This window comes from Chelon labrosus, assembly GCF_963514085.1.
Source record: "Chelon labrosus genome assembly, chromosome: 17".
Lineage (NCBI taxonomy): Eukaryota > Metazoa > Chordata > Actinopteri > Mugiliformes > Mugilidae > Chelon > Chelon labrosus.
Window position 1 is genome coordinate 25,692,212 of NC_140350.1, and position 22,671 is coordinate 25,714,882.

Sequence of the window (22,671 nt, forward strand, 5' to 3'; positions counted from 1 at the left end):
TAGAAATAAAATGTTTTATACAACTATAAACTATGTTAAAAATATAAAGTGACCTGTTAAAAATATACAGTGACCAGTAGAGGTAGAAGTTTTTTTTATATATATATAAATATGAGAACTACAAATGGGCAGGACTGTGTGCAATTAAATTAGGATTAATAAACAGATTCTTGTCTTTAATAATTCACTGAGTATCCCAGTACATGGTCAGTGATGACATTCATTCATCTTCTGTTACCACATGTCCTGTGAAGGCCAATTTAGAATCACCAATGAACCTAACCAGCATGTCTTTGGACGGTGGGAGGAAGCTGGAGAACCTGGAGAGAACCCACGCAGACACAGGGAGAACATGCAAACTACACACAGAAAGAACCAGTCGGACTGGATTAGAACCCAGAACCTTCTGGTTGGGAGGTATCAGTGATGACCACCACACCACTGTACTGCCCTTGGTGATGACATTTAGTGATGAAATCAGACTTTTAAAATACCTAAACTACACAGTTTTCTCTCATTTTACACTATTTTACATTTAATTACAGGTTAATAAATTGACATTTAAGTAAATCTAGACCTGTATGATGTTGTGCCTGTACCTGAGGAGGTGCTACAGTTGCTGATTTTATCCTCTAGATGTCAGTATGAGTCAAAAAGTACTGCAGACGCACTTTGATCCAATTTCAGTTTGAGCCAGTTCAGAGACATATTTTCCAACTGATAAGTCAAAAAATTCAATAAAAGTTCAGAATTAGAATCCTGTGATTATAATTATACAGATTCAGAAGCAGTCACACAGTCCTGATCATCCACGGGCATCTGAGGAGGTTAAATGTGGTGGAGAACTGCTTCAGAGAAGCTTTGCCCAGGAGGCACATTCACTGGTGTTAATCAATAACTCTCTTCCTCCTATAGAAGCTGCTGTCATCAGTCTACAGGACAAAACAGTGAAAGTATTTCTTAATGCAACTTTAATGCACTGTGGTGCTGATTTCATTGATCTGTGCAGGGAAGTCCACTTTCCTCAGAGCAGGAGATGAAGCACATACAGCAGCAGCTCCAAAGTTAGAAAACAGTGAAGGTTTAAATGTTGAGCTTAAAGTAATAAACAGTTATATCTAAGACTGATAAACAGGCAAAAGGAAATGTTTAAATGGTAAATTAAACGTGATAAAAGGCTGGCTAAATGTAATTGTTTAAGTGATTAGATAGATGGATAGATAGCTAGCTAGATAGATAGATAGATAGCTAGATAGCTAGATAGATAGATAGATGCTTTATTAATCCCAAACAGCTAGCTAAAAGTAATAATTTAGATGGTCGGCTAAAATGAATAAACAGCTCGTAAAAGACAATAAACAGCTTAGCTGAATGTATACGGACAGATGAGATTGAGTGGTTTGATAAAAGTATTAAAACACTATCTGAAGGTAACTTCATGGTTAGCTAGAAGCACTATACAGCTAGCTAAAACTGAACAAACCAACAAACTGAAACTCAGCTGAAGCACAAGGACTTCCTTGGAACAGTGGCACAAGGCAGAGCCGGATTTGGGAGCCTGACAGCAACCTGATACGACCTGGCCAGCGGGAGGGAGGTGCAGGAAGAGGTGCAGGCTTCACTTGAGGAGGAGAAAACCATGAAGTGGGATGAAGTGGGAGCAGGCGATGGAGCTGAATGTCACCTGTAAGAACATCTGGACATGGAACCCCCAGAGAATCAGGTTCTTTATTCAAGGGGTCTACGACATCCTACCTAGCCCATCTAACCTGTGCACATGGGACAAAACAGAGACACCTGCATGTCCCCTGTGTTCCAAACCAGGGACACTAGAACACATCTAGACTCTAGGCGAGGGGGCGTATCGATGGAGGCATGATCAAGTCCTTAAATCCACTGCAATCAGCAAGAGGATGAAGGACAGCCGATACCGCCAAGCCACAGCCAAGGCCACTGACTTTGTCAAGGAAGGACAAAGGCCAGAGAGAACACTGAAAAGACTGTTGACCTAGAGAGGCAACATCACCCAGTCCACACTGAGACCTGACATCATCTTGGTCTCTGAGGCCACAAGACAACTGATCTTGATGGAGCTAACAGTGCCCTGGGAGGAGAGGATGGAGGAGGCTCAATAGAGAAAGAGGGACAAATACCAGGAGCTGGTGGAGCAGTGTCGGACCAATGGGTGGAGGACCAGGTGTCTGCGAGTGGAAGGGCAGCCACACCCTGAGCAAGGCCTACGGCACACTGGGCATAAGAGGTGCCAACCCAAGACGAGCCTTAAGCAACGTTGTGGAGGCAGCAGAGAAAGTATCTGGTTGGCTCTGGTTGAAGAGGGGACAGCACTCGGACACAGGCCGGGGTCTGATCAGCCTCGGTCAGGTCGCCTCCAGGAGGGTTTCTGTTGCAAGACCCGAAACACCCCATGAGTCCAGGAAAGAACAGTGATGATGTGTTCAAGGTCGTACATCAGAAGATGTTTCTGTAACCGTTAGTTTAGAGTAACTAAACGTAATACTTAAAATAGTTAGCTACAAGTTATAAACAGTTAACTAAACGTGATAAACAGTTAGCTAAAAGTTATAAACAGTTAGCTACAAGTTATAAACAGTTAGCTAGAAATTATAAACAGTTAACTTAACGTGATAAACAGTTAGCTAAAAGTTATAAACAGTTAGCCAAACGTTATAAACAGTTAGCTACAAGTTATAAACAGTCAGCTACAAGTTATAAACAGTTAGCTACAAGTTATAAACAGTTAGCTACAAGTGATAAACAGTTAGCTACAAGTGATAAACAGTTAGCTAAATATTATAAACAGTTAGCTAAATATTATAAAGTTAGCTAAAAGTGATAAACAGTTAGCTACAAGTGATAAACAGTTAGCTACAAGTGATAAACAGTTAGCTAAATATTATAAACAGTTAGCTACAAGTGATAAACAGTTAGCTAAATATTATAAACAGTTAGCTAAATATTATAAACAGTTAGCTAAAAGTGATAAACAGTTAGCTACAAGTGATAAACAGTTAGCTACAAGTTATAAACAGTTAGCTACAAGTTATAAGCAGTTAGCTACAAGTTATAAACAGTTAGCTAAATATTATAAACAGTTAGCTAAAATTATAAACAGTTAGCTAAAATTATAAACAGTTAGCTAAAAGTGATAAACAGTTAGCTACAAGTTATAAACAGCTAGCTTAAAGTAATAAACAGTTAGCTAAAAGTTATAAACAGCTAAAAATTATGATTTGAATAGTTAGTGTAAAGTGACAGTTTGCTAAAAGTAATAAAATGCTAGGTGAAAGATAGCTATCGAGCTAAACGTTGGTTTAAATAGTGATAAGTAGTAAAAAGCTTTTTATTACCTTTAACAAAACACTTAAATTGAACTGGTTTGCTAAATTACAGCTAAAAGTAATAACCAGCTAACATAGTTGGTCCTGGAGCGCTAGCTAACTATTCAGTTTTGATTTGAAACAAAGACAAACTAAAGTTGATTTAAATAGTTAGTAATACATAATACAAAGGTAGCTAAAAGTTTCAGTGGTTAGCTTAAAGTAAAATTTGAAATTAACTTTTACTCAGAGTCCTCGCAATTTCATTTTTTTTATGCTATGCTATGCTTATATGCTAGCTGCCATCGTTAGCATCCTTGGAGCTCATGGAAGGCTAGCCCTCGAGTGCTAACAACGACTGTTAAAATTATGAATTTGTTATGTTTATATCATTGTTTATTGGTTTAACTTTGTAGATTTTACATTGAGGCTATAGATGCTTTAGCTAGGCTACAGCTAGCTTAAAGAGGAGCAGCTTCAGGGCGGAGAGATGGAGGGAGAAGGTGGGGGAGGAGAAAGAGGAGGAGAAAGAGGAGAGGAGGGGTGCGGACTGTCACCGGGACAGGGCTGCACGAATTCACAAACGGAGGCTTGAATTTTGACTCCTTGGCCGGGCGGGTGGAAGAAGAGGTGGCGGACGGGTTTTAGAAGAAGGATAGCCCGGGGAGGGAACCAGGAGCTCGGTGTGCCGCTGCTGTCTCAACCCGACACGGCATCGACATGGAGTTGGAGAACATCGTGGCCAACACGGTGCTGCTCAAAGCACGGGAAGGTAAGGATGGAGATGGCGGTTTGACAGCTCCTGTCTCACGGTGTCTTACCCTCACAGCACCGGATAAAACGGCACAAAGAAGCCCGGGACCCGCGTGCAGCGGAGAGCTGCTCTACTTCCTCTTTAGTCGAATCTTTTCACGATTGCGAGCAGGATATTACCGTAAATGCCCGTTTGATAGTGACGCGCAGAACTCCATTCACAACTTGCGCAATTTAAAGTTTTCTGGCACATCTCCGACTTCACGTTGTTTGTGCAACCAGCCTGAGGACATTACTCAACTCTTTTGCAAACTATGAGCAATTCGGCATCAAAATTGTTCAAGTGAATTTCATTTAAACCAATTAAAATATGCACCTTCCCTGTTTAGGCTGCTCAGTGTACAAGCTGTCAGTAACTGTTAGAGCACGCTACCCGCCTTCACCTTAAGTCAAACTAGACATGAAGAAGCTTCACTGGAATAACTAATTATATTAGTGTAAACAACAACGAAGTAATTGCTGAACTGTGCACAAAATTGCATATTTTTAAAAGCGAGTCTGGTGTGGCGGTGAGGATTTACATAAAAAGAAGTATGAGGTCCGGAAGGGGTTGTGACTGCAGAGACACATCGGGTTTCCCATGCTGATGTTGCAGCATCGTCCTGTAGTTTGCGAAACAGGATGTTGAGGCAGAGCATCTGCGCTGCAGCGAGGCTTGTGCACCACAAAACTGATTCGGGTGTTTCTATTAAATTGGCCACAGCTATAAGGCAGTCAAACCCAGGAAGTTAACAGGCATCACAAAGTGAGCAGTACAGTGGAAAGCATCATCTGAGCTCTTTGTTATTCTCGGCGAAGGTTGTGGTGAGTCACCAGCAGCATTAATCCTGATGCCGTCTGCAGAGGGACACGAGAGAAGAGTCGTGATCCCGAGCTTATCTGGACGACTCCAGCCCTCTGTGCCAGCGCACCGCTACCCCCCAGCTGAAGTGCCCTTGAGAAAGGCAGCTCCAGTCAGGCCGTGACCTCCGACCTGTCTGCAGCCCAAACACAGAACGCATCAACATCCTTGAGTAAAGATTTAAGATTGGTGCACATAAGTAAACAAAGTAAAGGAGGAGCATTTGTCGTGATGAGCTCTACTCGTCTTTCAGTTCATCGTCATCGTTGACCAGTTTTCTCTCATTTATCTTCCAAGAAATAACTTTAAAGCTGCAGCACACAGAAGAAAATTCATAGTTTTAACATCTGTTGCTTCAGTTTTCCCATTTTCCAAAGCATGCCGTTAGATTTAAGCCCAAATTCTGCAGGTCATGGAAGCAATTAGACCCACGAGACTGGATTTCTCTTCTAAAACGAAGTCCCTTGTTTGGATTGTGTTTGGAGATGGTGTTAAAGTTTAAGAGAAACAGGCTTACAGCAACCGGGCAACACTGTAAACAACCAGGTTGATAGTGATGTTTACCTTTCTGTTACCTTTAATTAGATTTTAGTGATTTAGTAGAGCGCTGGTGAACAGGTCTAGTGCTGATACACCATGTTTTATTACCAAATTTAGCCGAATGTCCTGATTAATAGTTTGATAAGAACCAGAACCAGTTAAATAAGTCAAATAATTTCTAGCCTGATGTAATAAATAGTAAAACGTTGTTTAGATTTTTTGGGGCCGTGTTTCAGCTCATACACTCTGCATCGATTGGATAGTCGTCCAACCAGTCAGAGACATTTAGTTGGCCCAGCAGCTGGAGCATAGTCAGTTCCCAGCAGAGACGCTCCAGAACAACTTTATGGAACTTCCTTAGAAAGATCTGATCACATTTAATAAAATCCTCTGATCATGTAAGTACATGTCCTGTATTCTCACAAAACAACGAGATTAGTCAAAGTGTGACGGAGATCCAGAACATGACAGAAGTCTGAGAGCGCCGTCAGGCCTGAAAGATGATTGGATTTAAAACATATGACGACAAAGAAGAAATACCAAAAATCTCTGGAGCCAGTGACGACATGATGGATGCCTTCACACTACGAGAGACAAAAGCTACAACTCCGTCAATGTTGCCAGCAACTCAGAGTCTCTGTCAGAGTGTTGGTGACGGCAACGTGAAGTCTGTTGGGCGTTTTTTAAACGGGCAGTGACTCTAAATGTCTTTCAATGACTCTAAATGTCTTTCAGTGACTCTAAATGTCTTTCAGTGACTCTAAATATAAACATAGAATGTAGAAAGAAATGGACGCAGTTGTCAGTGGCAACTGTCAATCATCATGATGTCACACACCGTTTTTATAGCGTCAAATAACAAAAAGAAAACTTGGACATTGAACTAACATCAGCTTTATATTAACTACATCAAATGACAGAAACCAAACGTGAGTATTTGAGGTTTGACGCTGGTGTCATGTCGCGGCCTTCCTCTCTTTGAGAGTAAGTGTAAGCTTTGACCTACATTACCACTCTTGTCAGCGTGGGACGACGTTTCCACACTAGAAACCGATTAGACCCTAATGTTGGTCATTTTCTGTCTCACTCCTGTAGTCCCTTCGCTGTTTGTCTTGATTTACAATTTCACTAATGTGCTCAGCAGACATCGAGCATCTATCAGCTTATCTGCATCTCCGATATTATCGCCTCGTTTCCCGGACACAAGCACAAGCGTCTTGTTTGCAGTGTATCTATGACGATAATCGATTTTTTTGCTCGGATGCCTTGTATTATTTGAATTGCAAATCCTGAAGCGTGGCATGTGTCGAAGGCTGGACGCCTCAAGGCTGCTGCTGCTTCTGCTGCTATATTCACAACAACGCTGTGTTATCAGTAAATACCTCAGATTGGTCCTGCAGCGCTGGTCGTCCTCCTGAAGTCTCATAGCAGCTGATGTATTCTTGAAATCTAAAGGACTAATCTGACTATTGTCACCACTTTAATACTAATCCTTAATCTGTTGCCCCAGATGTTAGATTAGCCATTAAAACAACAAATCAACAATATTTCAGACGCTAATTGTCAAATAATTACTTTGTCTTCTGTAGATTTTTTTGTCTGTTGGACAAAACAAGACATCATCTTTGATGGCATGAAGCTTTCTGACATTTTTAGGACTAATCAAGACATTAATAATCAAAACTAACTCATTTATATCAGTTCATAACATCCATGGGTGGATGTTTTAAATGAAGTTGATGCCATTTCCTGTTGCAAATGTGTGACTTTATGGGAGCAAATAAAACACAAAACTGGAGACAATAAAAAGCCGATGTAAATCCCCAGTCCATTCTAAAGAAGGCTGTAATTAGCCTAGCTTAGCATAGTGCATGGGGAAAGTCATATTTAATGAATGGGTTTCTTAAAAAGACGAGCTGGTGATCCGATGGATACGGAGCCGTTCATTTCCTTCATCAGGTGACGGAGACAAAACAAAGCTAAGGGAAACAAGACGCAGAGGACTTGAAACTTGTTGATTTTAGATGATTTTCAGTATGAAGTGATCCTCGAGAGCGTCTCGCTGCCTCTCGTTGTAGTGAATGGACTTGCTCTGAATCGATTCACAGACGGCTGGAGCTTCTGAAAGAACAGGAACTTGCTCTGATTTCTCGTTTTTGCTTTGTTCTTTGTGCCGTTTGTTTGCAGCCTCTCATTCACCGCCGGCAGGTTTGACACCATTCAAACTCAGAAACACGTCAGAAATAAAAGATTCATCTTGTGACCAAATACATTTATTAACGTGGCCAAACAAACAGTCAGCCTACATTATAAACCACTGAATATATTTCACAGGATTATTGTCAACAGCTTTAAAGGAACATCTTCTGCCACTGGTTTCTGACAAGTTTGAGATTTTCCAACCAGGAATAAATGCATCAGGATCTGTTTGTCATCATGTCGGATCATTTGAAAGTTGTAAGGCTTGTGTTTGTTGTTGAAGGATCTTAATGTGGCGCCCTCCTTGCAGTTATCTGTTTTCATCAGGTGTGTTTCAACCAATACAAAATAAATAACTCAGCATGCAAGTCTGAACAAATCAGAACAAAGTCTGAGACGTTAGGTGATTAAGCCATTCTCCTTTAAAGGTCTTTTCTCGTCAATATCTTTCACAACAAATTTGATAGCAGACTCCAAACAGGTTGTTTCTCCGTCAGCAGCCATTTTGTTGTAAAGACGGCGCTCACAGTCTTCACACGTTGCTAGTCGAGATAGTGGCGGCCAGAGACATCACACCGAGCTTCAAAAGTTCAGGAAACATATGGAGGGGTTCCTCCATCTTCATCTACCCCCAAATGATTTGTTTGGTCCAACAGATCTTCACTGGGCCAGAATCATGTCCCACAAAATATATATTTTTGTCTTAAAAGTCAGCTTTTGCACAATGTGAACAGAAACCACTCGAGGAAGTAGTGGTGTGTGTTTATCACCCCACAATTTCTACCAGTTTCTCTTTATCTCCGTCCTTACTTTCTACTCCCTGCTGGTCGTATGCACAATTGCATCAAGCCACAACAAGCTGTGCAGTGAGGTGTACTTCCTGGCTTTCTGGAGGCCTCTCACACATGTTTTGTCTTGTTTCACACTTCAGACACCAAATGTGTTGCACGTGTGCTGTGGTTGTTCCAGTCGTAGTCTTTCCACCAGCAGAAATAAATCAAATCTAGTGATAACCACCGTCCTTAAACCAAACCCTTTCTTTGTCTCACACAGGAGGCGGAGGGAACAGAAAAGGAAAAAGCAAGAAATGGAAGCAGATGCTGCAGTTTCCACACATAAGTTTGTGTGAGGAGCTACGACAAAACACAGGTAAGATAACAGCGTCTGCCCACCGTCTCACAGAGCAGCTTCTGTTAACTCTTTCTGTTTGGTCAGTAAAGTTCTAGAGGAAAGTTTTACCCCTGAAACAGGTTGTAGGTTGTAATTTCCAGTTTAGTTTATTGGCATACCTGGCTGTACCAGGGGCATTCATCAGTATGTGTTCCTGTGAAACGTCATCATACTGTTCCAGTTCAAAGAACCATTTGACCAATAACAGTCCAGATACCTGGATGTGTTCTTGTCCAGCCTGTTTTAGCGACGACACATCGGCACAATGCATTTCAAGCACGCTGCTTTTCAGATTCCAGAATGACCATCCTCCTGTTCTCTAGTCCATACTTTAGAATAAAACCACAGTATCTCTTGCACGAACATCTGACTTTCATGCTTGGTAGTTTGGAATCGATAAAACCCCTTCCAGTACAAATATAGTCAAAAAACCATCTGACCAATAATGGTCCACAAGACAGGATGTCTTCTTCCCCTGGCCATTTCATCCAGGACCCATCAGAAGGTAACTTGTACAGACTGACTTGGTACAGCCAAGGACGAACAAATAATAACAACAAGAAGCCCGTTGACACAGCTTCCCTTCTAAAGTCAAAACTTTAAGTTTTTGTCTCAATGTTAATCCGTATAGATTGATTAAAGAGTTGGAACAAGCAGATGTTTGATAGAATAAGAGGATTTAAACAATCAAAGCTCTGTACAATACTTCCTAGCCTCCAAGCTAATGGTAGCGCCTCTTAGCTTCTTAGCCTCCCAGCTAACAGTAGCTCTTCCTAGCTTCCCATTTGACTGCTGAACACAGAGTACAGTTATTTCCTCTGTGGTGCAGATCGTATGTACCAGCTGGTTGTTGGCTTGACGTTTTAGTCATTCCTGGTCGTTCTGTTTGTTTGGTGTGTCTGAACTTTTAAAGAACAAAAAGCACAAACTGTTGTTTTTCCCTCAACCATATTTCATTTGAACATTTTTGATTATCAGCCGCTTTGGGTGAATACGTGACACTTATATTACCAAAATGTTTTTTCTTCTTGTCTTGTTGTTGTGTGACGAGGACAAGATCCAACACATATAACTTTTCTATTTTGATATTCTTTCCAATGCCTGCCACGAAGCAATTTCCCTTGTGGATGAATGAAGTTCATCTAAGTCTAACTCTAAGTTTACAACAACTCATCTCTCAAGTTCATACAAAAAAAAGAAAAGTAAATATTGCTTGCACCAGTTGTCTCTAGTTTACACACAAGTTTCTGTATCAGAGCATATTTTTATAACCTGCAGAAAACCAAATGTACAACACGTGAGTTTTATTTTAAAATCTCCTCGTTAAATAGCAGCAGATGACTCTTCTTCTTCTTCTTTAGAGGGAAAAATCCCCCGAAGACCGTGACATTAATGTATGAGTTACTAAGCATGACAGCTAAACGTACAGTGTGGCGCTGTGTTGTAGGTTTTTATTCAATCTCCTCATTGTTTCACACAGCGACAATGTTTTTATTGGGTGTCAGCAGCAGCAGCAGCAGCTCTAACTTTACAACCACTAAATGTCATGATGTGCTAACTTTCATGACCCTTGGCTGCTGGTACGGTGACCTGGAGGTTCAAAAGACTTAAGAAAACAAACCAAACGCAGAATGTACTGAAACATGATATGATATGACAGTACTTAATATTAAGTTTCACTCTGGGAAGTATGACTAATGTTGATTTTTCATTTCCTTTGTATACAGTAGAGGAGGTGGCCCACTAATAGCATACAGAAACTGACACCCGTTCATGCAGATCTCAGGCTATGTACACAAAAAAGGACAAACTGTATTCAGGACATCCCTGCAAAGAACATCCTATGCACGGTGAAGCATGGTGGTAACAGCATCATATTCAGCTGAAGAAAAACAGCCGCAAAACATGATGTGCACTACTTCAGGTTAATGTCAAAACACCTTTAAGAAACTCTACAAGTCCAGGGGCCTTTGTGACAGCTTTGTTTGTTTTTGGGGTTAATGATAGGAGAATAAATACTTTAGAGACGTGGACGGTACCAGGTTGAACTAATGTCAGCTTCTAAGGGATGACCAGCGGCATGATGCTGTCACCTCCATGCTTCACCACATCCATGGTGCTGCTGCTGCTCCATCTGGCATCACCTAACACTCCAAGTCAGGCTATCATCATGGTGAATATAGTGGAAGGAGTCAAAGTGGTGGACAGTGTTTCCTTCAGGTCAGCGTTTGGGGAACTATTTGTTTGTGTCACAAGTCAGTCTGCTGTTTTAGTCGCACCCATTGGTCGTCAAAGTAGAGATTAGTTCAACTTGGTATGTGGGAGTACTAGAAATGTAGTTTGGTCAGCCGTCATCACGTTGACTTACGGTGGTGGTATTTGGTAAAATTATTTGCACCTTGTCTCTTTTCAGAAACAGTTCTGGGTTATCTACATTTAATTCAAGGGTAACTAAACAAAGGCATCCTTCGTTGTGTGAACGTGGCAAACCCCATCTGCACAGGAAGTTGAGTTTCTGTTGGTGAACTACACTTTCCAAGATCAACAATGACCTTTCACACTCCACACATTAATTATCCATCCGCTTTGGATGTAATCCATTTGCAGCTAAAAATAAATGTAGTGCTGCTTGAATTCTGATACTCATCAACACTACAGGGAAATTTTTGTTGGGTTTCATCAATGTCTCGATAACATCTAAGAAAATACCCACTCATACGTGAATAAGCTTTGCTACGTTAGGCAGCTATGACCTGGCTAAGATTAGGTGCCAAATTTGTGGTTAAATACTAAAAAGGTCAAAAATGACTTGCAGCAGTAGACGTTTTTACATTTAAATAGAAACTGCAGTCTTTTTTCATAACCTCAAACACCTTCCTTTTGTTTCCTTATGCCAACAACAGGCTTCAAGATGTAAACTCTGCTCTGTGTTCTGTGCTTTGTTGGCCCACCGTCCACCCAGACCTCCTCCATATGAGATTAGTGGCACCAAATCCTGCACAGGAAGCAGTGCATATAAAGTTATTTCAAGTAAATAAGTTTTTCATTTTTCAACAAATTGAACGGCTCTAGAAATCCAGAAAACCAACTATTGTCCTTAAACTAATACCTGAAGCAATCATTCTTGTCTTTAATAATTGCTTTTGTGTTGGTGTTACTTTGGTTTTTACTTTTCCTCTTCACTTATCTCTCTATCTCTCTAGTTTGATATTAAAGATATTCTCAAGGGAAAACAAACGATGCACTCACAATATTCCACACTATCTTAGACTAAAAGCAAGACCTCGTCTGTCCTTAATCCTCCTGGTACCAAACTGATCATTTATCCGGTTCAGAAAACGCATGATGAGTCTGACTGCAAAAAGTTGCTCAAGTCGTATAGCACACAGGAAGCTGTGGCCTCTGCAGAAAGAGGAAGCTGATCGGTGTTTTTGCTGTTTCAAGCAGCACTATGGTTACTTTCACTTTAACAGGCTAGTTTACGACACAAGACAGAAGATCTCAGTGTTATATATTATCTGCACAGTAAATGGACGACAGATATAAATTTCTTTTTACTTGTTAAGGTTTAACCCTTTAACACTTAAGCCTCAAAATGTCCGCCTGGATTATTTTTTGATTATTTTGACTATAAAAAGGTCAGAATATGTCCTGTGAGTAACTGCTTCTGCCCGTTTTTCCTGAATACCTGTCAATTTACAATTTACTTCACGTTAGAAAAGGGGAATAACATACCGGGAGAGGTGCACGTGAAATGACCGTAATGACACCACATTGGTTGTAAAGAGCAATGTCTGAGCTTTCAGAAACCGTTGGAGTTTTTCAATAGCGCAAACCGTGACTTAACTACGGCCCCTAAAAGGCTAAAGTCATTTAAATACTGTCAACTTTAGAGATTGAGCAAGAGATAAGGATCAGTGTCTTACTTCAGTCTTGTGTTTTGGAGGTTTGATCTTGGGAATCACTTCTTGTTTGATAAGATTGGACGTAAACGTTTAAAATAAAAAATAAAAGTCCTGAACAGCAGTAGATTTCTGTAAATGAACAAAACATACTCCCAATCACACCATCTGGATTTCATTACGTGGCGCATTTCAAACGTGACAGAGAAAAAAAATACGTCTGGACAAAGTTTGAAAGTCCTACAACCAATCAGAGCAATAAAATATGTGACATTAAGCAAATAAGTATTTTGATTGTTGTTCGTCCTTAGTTATGTTCTTGTCAGTTTCTTTTACAACTGACTAAACAGTAGTGGGATCTAAACCTCTTTTTGTTGTTGACACGTTCAGCTCCACAGCGATCAGATAAAGTGTTTGTCTATGTCTCTGTTACTCCATCACCACATTAAGCCCGGCCCAAACAATTTCATTCTTTTAAATTGACATAAAATGTGTAAGTTGAGTGAATAAGGGCGTTGGTAGCAATGACAATGAGATAATCTTGTTTTTTTATTGTTGGGAAAGATATGAGAGCTCTTCCTTCAACAGGCCTCTGAATGTTTATCTAGGACCTTGCACATCAAAGAAGATTTTGTTAAATGCAGGAGTTTTCAGTAAAATAAAAGTGAGTTCCAGGATGTCCCTGGAGGTGGCTTTAATGCATTTTCTGTCTCAATAAGTCACTAGTATGAAAGACAGTAGCCACAGTATTTGGTATTTAATTGTGGGAATTCCCCGTGCAGAGACAAAGAGATGATTCTGTTTGCTCTGCCGAAGCATTCCAGTTGACAGAGATGGATTCGACCCGTCTCTGCTCCTCAGGCTGTTTTTTAAGCATTAAACATAACTAGGGTCATTTGTTTGTCTATTTGCGACTCATACTTACTCAAAACAGCTCTGGTGACCTTGTGAACTATGCACAGCTACTCTTTTGTGGATCCATCTTGACTAGCGCCGTTTCGTTTCCTGTGTTCGTGTGAAGAGAATTATTTATATCAAGCCAAGATATCTAAGAAAGATGGAAAGATTTCTATTACAACAGTTTTGTGGGCATAAAAAAGCCTCTGTCCACCACAGTTAGGGCCTGATGTTTCTATCGAGAGGTGGTGGAGACCAAAACTGGAGTTAAAACCAACTGAATATTAACTCAGTTTAATCAAACGCCTCTGTGCCTGTGTTCTTTTGACCACCATCGAACGGTTTGGCTTCCCCAGAAGGTTATCTATAGCAACATGTGACATCAGTGTGATGTGAAATATCATCATACACGTCATGTTATGTATTGGGGCTGATTATAGTATACGCTCATACATGACACGGAGGCCCAACAAAAACACAGGCAACATTATTAGGAGGAAATTATGACGTTCACAAGTTCAGAAATAAATCTGGGACTCATGGCTGCAGCATCTTATCCAGAGACCTCTTACTGTACGTTAAATGTTTAATTGTGATTGAGTAATTTCCATTGCACATTGAGAGATGAGATGGACAGGTTGGATTTTATTTTTATTTATTCATTTAGTTTTGCACAAAGACATTAAAACTTGAACATTTGTATGAGAGAGATGGAGTAGGCTACAAGAAGTAGGCATGTTATGGATGTAACCAAGGTTCTGTGAGTACTCTGGCCGTCAGGAAGCATCTACAAAAGGTTTATTATGTTCCAGATGAAAAATAAATTCTGCCTTTAAGCCTTTGACAAACAAGTTCATTAAGCTTAATTAGCACCAGGTACATCACTCTCTAGTTCTAAATCTGTGTTGGCAGTTTTGTTTGCCAGAAACAAAGAGTTGAGCAACTGTATGATGGAGACAGAGTAGGCTACACGAACTAGGAATGTTATGAATGTAACCATGGTTCTATGAATACCTCGGAGGTCATAAGAGTTTATTATGCTCTGGATAAAAGGATTTTAGTTGTTGAACGAAGACTGAAGAAGAAAAGATTTAAATGTCGACTGTTTTTATGTAAATGCTCTTCCTGCCAGTAGGGGGAGACAATCGTTCTGCACTGTAGCTTTAAGTTTACGCGACATTTATAGTTTGTGGTTGCTCTTGAGATTAACATTTGACAAACAAACTTACAATCTGTCAATAAAATATAAAATGTTAGCAACACAATATAAGTTTGTAAAATGAACTCCAAGCTCATGATACTGTGAGACATTCTGGATAAAGACTATAAACAGACATCGAAGCGTTAAATAAGTAAATGGGGAAAAAATGCCGTCGTAGCTGAGGTTTACTCTCATTTGACAGCCGGTCAACTCGCTGTCACCAGATGTTTTTGTAACTTTATTACGCTTTAATCAAAGTTATGTAGTGGTCTTATAAAATGGTCTAAAATAAGACAGAAATGAGTCCAGTGAGGTCAACAACAAGCACGAGGAACAGAATGTTTGATGATGTGTATTAGCTGTTATTCTCTGAAGTCAAATAACACTCACAGAAACATTGTGAAGTTTTTTAAGTAATCATATGAATCAACAGTTCATGTTGCAGGCTTCTCACATGATGAAATACGGTTCACATCTGTCGCTTCATTTTCCTAATTCCAACAGTTCCAGCAGAGCTGTTTTTTTCTTTCCATCATGCAAATGAGCTTTGATTTGAATGATTTCTGACAAACATATGAACAAAAACAAAAGAAGGAAGTTCAGACAACATACTGTATGTTTTGGAAAGCTGATCAGAAATATCACAAATGTAAAAAAACAAAAAAGTTTGAGGTCGAAAAAATAGTAAAAAGATTATAGGTGAGCTGTACAAAAGTAACCGTTTGCCATTTCTGATGAGCTTCAACTTTCAGTTACTGTCAGTTTACAGTAGTTTTTGTGGTAGAAAAAGATGAGTGGGAGGAAAGCTAGAGAAAGACAGTCAGGAAACAGTCCACTTCCTGGTTTGTGTCATACAGATTGTTGTCTCTTATCTAATTTCTTTTCATTTAACAGAGACAATACTAAACACAATATATGCATTATTTAATTGTTAAACCCGAAGAAGGAGACTAGCAGAGATGTGACAGCAACAAACCATGTCATGAGTTGGATTAACATTTAACACAAACAAAGAATTCTCTAAATGTTTACCTGAAGGAAACGCCGTCCACCATTTTGGTTCCTACCCCCATATCAACCATGCTGATGGTGGTGATTTGGGCATCAAGTGAACCCAGATGGAGCATCGGCCATTAGTGAAGAATAAAGTCCATACACTAGAAATATGATTCACTCCACCTGTGCTAAAGCCCCAGTTCCAGCTGAAGAAGCCCTGAAACAGGATGCTGCTGCCACCATGGATGTGGTGTTCTCTGTGCACCAAACACACTTTTAAACATTTGGGGTGGGAAATATACAAAAGAGATTCCTAGGAAACTGGAGCCTGGAACGTTCACTAGAAACCAACTATCAGCTGCCAAGAGACTAACACATACTCACATCTCATGTTTCATTTTCTGCCCATCATCTGTAATGACGTGCAAACTAAGTTTTTATAGTAACGGCCGTAAAAATATCTCTGTCTCTGCTCCTCATATCTGTTATCTCTAACTCAACAAGTTCTTTGTTGTTGTTAAAGAAGTTGCAGTAAGTTGCCAACGCGCTGCCGCCTGAAATGCACTTCAGAGAAAATACCCTCATGGCTTCGCTGTTGTTTTTTCTATTAACTGTCCTACTTAGTGCACCTCAGAGACACATGCAGGAAATCCCCCGCACATGTGCTTGTCCTCATTACAAATTACAAAATTAAAGCATCTGGAGTTTGGATGGGGCAACCATAACAGGCCATTAGAGAAACATGATCGTACAGTGTGAAGCGTTTTCGTGACTAGTTTCAGGGTTTGGCTGTTGTGGCTGCAGGAAACCTTTGTTGACAGAAGAGGAAAGAGGTGTATACAGTATGTTCTCCAGACCTGAGCCGCCAGTAGACTGAGGGAACCTAGTAACTACAGAGTATGGTGATATAAAGGGTGATGGTGTCGGTGCTCATACCCAGATGGACGCTAGAGGCACTAGTTGTAATAACTTAGTCCTGAATTGCTTCATGTTCAAACTTAAAGCTTTGTTAATCATTTTTAGCCACTAGCATTATCAACTTTATAAATGTAGAGTTGACAATAATTCATTGTAGGTTTGTCATTAAGAGCATTTGAATCAATATAAATGTCAAAATACCAACTTGTGCACTTTAATTACTTAATGATGCTGCTACCACCATGCTTCACCATGTTCTTTTTGCTCCAGATATACTACACCAGTATTTATATGGCACCGTTGTTGGTGGTACTTTTAAGTATTTTGAAGAAGAATATTTAGATAAGATTTTATTTGTCACATGCACAGTTATACACAGTACAATGCACAGTAAGGTGTATTTTTGAGAAAACCTGTATTAGTCCCGCAATGGGGAATTTGCAGTTTTGTACCTGCAGGCAGTAATAAATAAGGAATACAGTAAATTTATTCTTCTACTAATAATGTTTTAGTGTTCTGCTCGTTTCATGCATGATGATCAAATCACTTTATATGTGGACAAGGGTTCAGAGTCTCCTTCCGGGAGTTGTGGCAAAAAAAGAAGAGGAAAACTCTTAACATGCACCACAGCATCACTAAACGGACTTACAAGTGGAAACGAACCACTTCATTCTGCTTTATACTCTATAAATAAACGGACACAGTCAGACGTACGGAGGCCTTCATCTTCAAACCCGTGGCATCACCGGAGGCCTTCAGAGCAGGCAGGACGCCCAACAGTGACCTCTTTGTTTAGGTTCTTTGTGAAATAATGTACAGCATGTTCTGTACAGTCCTGGTGTCCCTTCATGTACACCACACCTCCAGAGATCTATTGAGAGAGTCCGCTGAGCCTCAACCAGATGATGATGATAAACTTGGGGATTTGGTATTTCATGCATGAGGAGTGGGTGTGGGACCAGTCAAGCAGCTTTATAACATGTAATGAAGCTAATTTTGGGGGAGGTCTCTGAATCTGTATAAAGCAGAAATGTTAATTAGAGTCATGGCCTTGAGTTTTGTTGCCGTCCACAGATTTCTCCATTGTTCTCCTTGGTTCTGCTTCTGATGACTCTGAGGGAGAACGTCAAAAGAAAACGAGATCGTTAGTAGAAGTAGAAGAACAAAAGAGAACGTAGCAGTGGAAGGATTAGTAGAGCAGAACGACTCGGAGATAAAACAGAGAGGCTCCAGCAGACTGATGAAACACGTCAATGCAACACTCATGTGAACACTGATCCTGAATAATGAACAATTACCGTAAATAAAAGATTAATATCACTGCAAAGATTCAACCGTCTGATTAAACAAGTAATAGGACCAGGTATCTCTACTGATGGTTGAGTCGTTTCAGCTTAGCATCAGTTTGTTTAGAGATATTTCTGTTTTGAACAGTTTTACTTAGTTATGACAGAGATTATCACCAACTATGATATTGACCAAATAATATTGTTGTTAGTTCCAGACGTTTGTGGTATCTCCTCGTTGTGATTCCTCTAGTTTCTCATATTTCACGTGTCTTTGCTTTGGTTCAGCTCTTCCTCGTCGTCATATGTTGTAGCGTGAAACCTGTCTAGCAACATTTCTAATGAGAGGATGCAGGAAACGATCGATCCGATAATTTTCTGATTTGATATCGGATCTTTCAAATCCAAAAAACACCCGTCCTGGACAGTCCAGTCTCACCTGTCCATCTCTAAGTCCCTGTGTCTCCACCTGGTCTTAATGTAAATGTGTCTCCACATGCGTCCCCAGCCAGCACTTGAGATCTGATCTCAGTTTGTGTGTCTGTAAATCAGCAGCGCCATCATGTGGTCAGTAGAATATTGTAGCAGCTGCTGTCTCTAATGGATCTCTACCTACCGCTGGATCAGAACCATCAACAGCTGCTGGTTGACTTGGAGACATGATCCAGATGTTGGAACCAGATGAAAAGACTCTCACATGTTAAGATCTGATTTATTTTAGAGACAAAGACTCAGATTAGACCTGAAACCTGGAAGCTTCTGTTCAGGTAATGATGTCACTGCTGAGACAGAAATAACGTCAGGTAATAAATGTAAATAAAGAAAAAACATTATTGAGAAAATATGAAGCTCCTCTTCCAAAGATCAGCCCTGTAGAGTAGGTGGTCTTTAATGTGACCCAGGACCCATTGTGTGTTCATACGTGTCCCAGACCACCTCCCCATGTGTTAACGTTCTCAGTCTTCTGTTGTTGAATGCAAATGAAAACATGAAATCTACCATCTTTGAGTCTGTGTCATTTAAAATTTGTTAAACAAATCAGTGACATTTTCTCTTAATGCTTCATTTAAACATCTCTTAGTGATGGATACATCAGTCAGATTAATGATCTGTTAACAGGTAGAGGTGACTCACCAAGGTTTACTTTCAGTAGAAACATATATCATCAGATTTAAAGTCAACTAGATCTGCAGATGTTAGTGTCACAGATTGTTTTACTATTTTAGACTTTCATGACGTTTCATTTTTACTGATTTATTTATAGATCTCCATAGTTCTGTCCTAACTAATGGTCCATGTTTACTGTTTCTACACGTGCTGTAAAGAAATAGTGTGCAGTGAAAAGTCGGCCAAGAGGAAGAAGATTGGTATCTCACAAAGGTTGATAGAGTTTGCAGACATGTTTGCCCTTCTCTGTCTTTCCCTTCTCACAACAATCGCTCCGTCCTCTGTGATCTCCATGAATCATATTTGTTTGTGCGTCAAGCCTCCTGAATCGCTTTGCATCCCCATGAGTCATGGATGCAAATCCATGTTTCCTTGGTGCTGTTGTTTTTCTTTTTTTTGTCCCAAAGCTCAGTTGGACAGGTGAACTCAAACAACCCCAACAGCAAATCTTCTCCTGTGTTTTACTTCTTCTTTTTATGTTGCCTAAATGAACAGTGCAGTATTTCCTGTGAATGATTTATTGAGATTTTTTAACGTCACATTTCTGAAGATCTTTGTGTTTCCAACATTAAACCAGCTCATTGTCCTCATAGCTCAGCGTAGTCACCATCAACAGACCTGTCGGACCTTTAAACAAACTAATTAATGAACCCATAGAGGAGTTACCTGTACCTTTTCTAACATCTGTTGTCTTTCTTTGTGTCTCTGTTCAGAGAAGGACTACTGCAGCCTCTGTGAGCGCCAGCCGATCGGACGGTTACTGTTCAGACAGTTCTGTGAGACCCGACCCGAGCTCAGACGCTGTGTCAAGTTCCTGGACGCGGTGGTAAGACGAAGCTTTCTCCTTGTTGTTGGAAGGTTCAGACTTGGTAGTAGAGGGTAAGGATGATATGAGCCCCCCCCCCCCCCCATGTGAAGGGCCCCTCACCACCTGTGAAACAGCTGTTTGAAGCTTTTTCGCGTCTCTTTGTGGCCGTCACTTTAAACAGAGATTCAACCATCGTCTGTGTATTTGTAGCTGACACTTGGTCTCTAGTGGATGTTTCATGTCCCATCTCAAAGGTTTTGTGAGTGAAACAGAACCTAAATATTATTGTTATGTGTAGCATGGTGGTAGCAGCATCATGTTTCAGAGCTTCTTCAGTTGAAACTGGGCATTTAGTGAAAGGTGGAGGGAGTTTATGGACGGAGCTAGCTCTTCTTCTGTTAGAAAATAAAATGCTGTCAGCAACAGCCGACCTTAGTAATCACAATCCAAAAAACAAAGTTGAAGGTTTTATGTTTGTAAAGATTATCACGGTGTATCCAAAAAACAACCAAAGGAAGCAAAGTAGTGGACGCTGTTTCTTTCAGGTAAATGTTTGGTGAACTACTTATTTGCATCATACGTCAATCAACTCGCTACCGTAACTAGCCTAGCTTAGCATAAAGCAGCAGGAACGTCAGGGCAGAATCATCTCTTAGCTACTAGCTCTGATTGTGGACATTGTAGTTTGTCCAGCTGAATGTCCAGGCTCCTGTATCTGAATGACAGGACGTCCCCATGTCGACTGAACTCTGTCCGATCAGACGAGGTTGGAGGTTCGTGAAGTTCACGTCCTTCTGCTCCGACACGACGCTCGACCGAACTTCTTTCAGTCCTCAAGCAAATACAACTCAAAGCAATTATGCTGTCTTTCACCCCACGACTGCTTCCCGTCTCCTCTCTCTAAGAACTCCAGCGAGAGGACGAGATGGAGAGCGAAAATGAGATTTGAACCGTCTGTGCTGTCACTTAGCATTACAGCGTAGAGGAAGCACTTTAGAGTTTTCCAGTCAGGCTCAGTTTACTGCAGCTCATTGAGAGGGAGGAGTGGATGCACAATCAGCTGATGTGCTACAGGGTGTGGATGAGGCCTCCAGAAACTCTTTCCTGGTTTCCTGGTTCTCTGAATGTGTTCTCCGTGAACAGATCAGCTGTAAATACTTCCTCCTGACAGTTTTAAATGCATCTCCACATCTGACCAGAAGTTATGGCTCTGTATGTTAATAATCATGTGGTCAGTAGAATATTGTAGCAGCTGCTGTCTCTAATGGATCTCTACCTACCGCTGGATCAGAACCATCAACAGCTGCTTGTCGTGTGTGTGTCATGGTACGAGGAGATGATCTAGATTTTGGAACAAGCTGTAACGTCACTCGTTCTCACTGAAAGCACAGCCAATAAATTATTATTTATTTCTTAATCTCTGGCCTCATGTTAGTTATTTTAGAGACAAAAACTGAACCCCAGTAGCTCTTCCTAGCTTCTCAGCTAACAGTAGCTCTTTGTGGTGTGTTCAATAGCAACTTTTTGGTCCAGATCAAGGAGACATGAGGCCGTAATCCCCTTTGTTTGGTCATGTCTCCATGTCTCTGTATTTCATATGTGTGAGATGTTTTATTTCATTTATTTGCACTAAAATCCGAAGCTGTTTCTGAAACTGACAGAAGTTGTTTTGTGTTATTCCCGTGCAGGCAGAGTACGAGGTGACGCCCGATGAGAAGAGGAGGGAATGTGGTCAGGAGCTCATTGACAAGTACTTCAACTCAAAGGTGCGTTCAAGGCTCAAAATTACATCAAAATGGGGCGGGGCCAGTGTGTAATAGGTTTACTGCACCAGGTATAGAGAAAAAAGCTAGTTTAGATCCTATGTGAAAGATGACAGCTGCACTTTAGGAAATGAACATGAAGGAGCATGTCAGCCTGTGAATATACACTAGTAAATCAGTGGTTAAATTAAAAAAAAAATAAAAACCAGTAAGAAGTATGTGAAAAGTGTATACGTAATGAATTTTACAGAAAACCGACTGGAATTCAACATTGATCACAACTAAACTTTTCCTAACGGTGCATTACGGGACATTAGGGGATTTGTATCCTGGACTTTTTTATTTAATAAAAGAGAAAAGCATACATGAAATAATTTAATATGCTTAACTTTTGTTTAAATGATAGATGGGTCCCTGATTAGGCTGTGTGTTAAAACCTAAATACCTCAGTAAGTTACTAAGTAAATAAAAAAAGAGAAACTAAGATAAAGTAAGATGAGATAATCTTTTATTTTATCCCACAATGGGAAAGAATAACGGACTTAAAAGCAAAAATGAAGAAAATAAACTATAATGCAAAACTTTACAGCATGTCCCTGAATGCACCACCCAGGACCACTTGTTAAAAAGCAGATAAGAAGTCAGAAATCTAAACCACTGATCACTGACATTGACATTCATGATCACATATATGTAATCCTTTGTAGAATTTCTGGTCAGGTTGAAGTTTCTCTCAGCGTTTGTTTCTTCACCTTCAAACACGTCTGAACAGGCGTCTCAAACTCCATTCGTCCACCTTTCCTCAGAAGTCACTGTCAGAGTTGAGTCACTG

General features: G+C 40.4%; 1 protein-coding gene across 1 annotated transcript in view; it reads left to right on the top strand.

Annotated features, from left to right (window-relative positions):
• The first annotated feature begins 3,914 nt into the window (after window positions 1–3,914).
• The window catches only part of grk6 (G protein-coupled receptor kinase 6), a 38,002-nt gene continuing 19,245 nt past the window's right edge, over window positions 3,915–22,671 (top strand). The window contains exons 1-4 of the mRNA XM_084565184.1: window positions 3,915–4,110; window positions 8,785–8,880; window positions 19,982–20,094; window positions 21,765–21,842. Of these exons, the coding sequence (XP_084421310.1) occupies window positions 4,059–4,110; window positions 8,785–8,880; window positions 19,982–20,094; window positions 21,765–21,842 (339 nt within the window). The 5' untranslated portion in view covers window positions 3,915–4,058. The remainder of the gene's footprint in view (window positions 4,111–8,784; window positions 8,881–19,981; window positions 20,095–21,764; window positions 21,843–22,671) is intronic.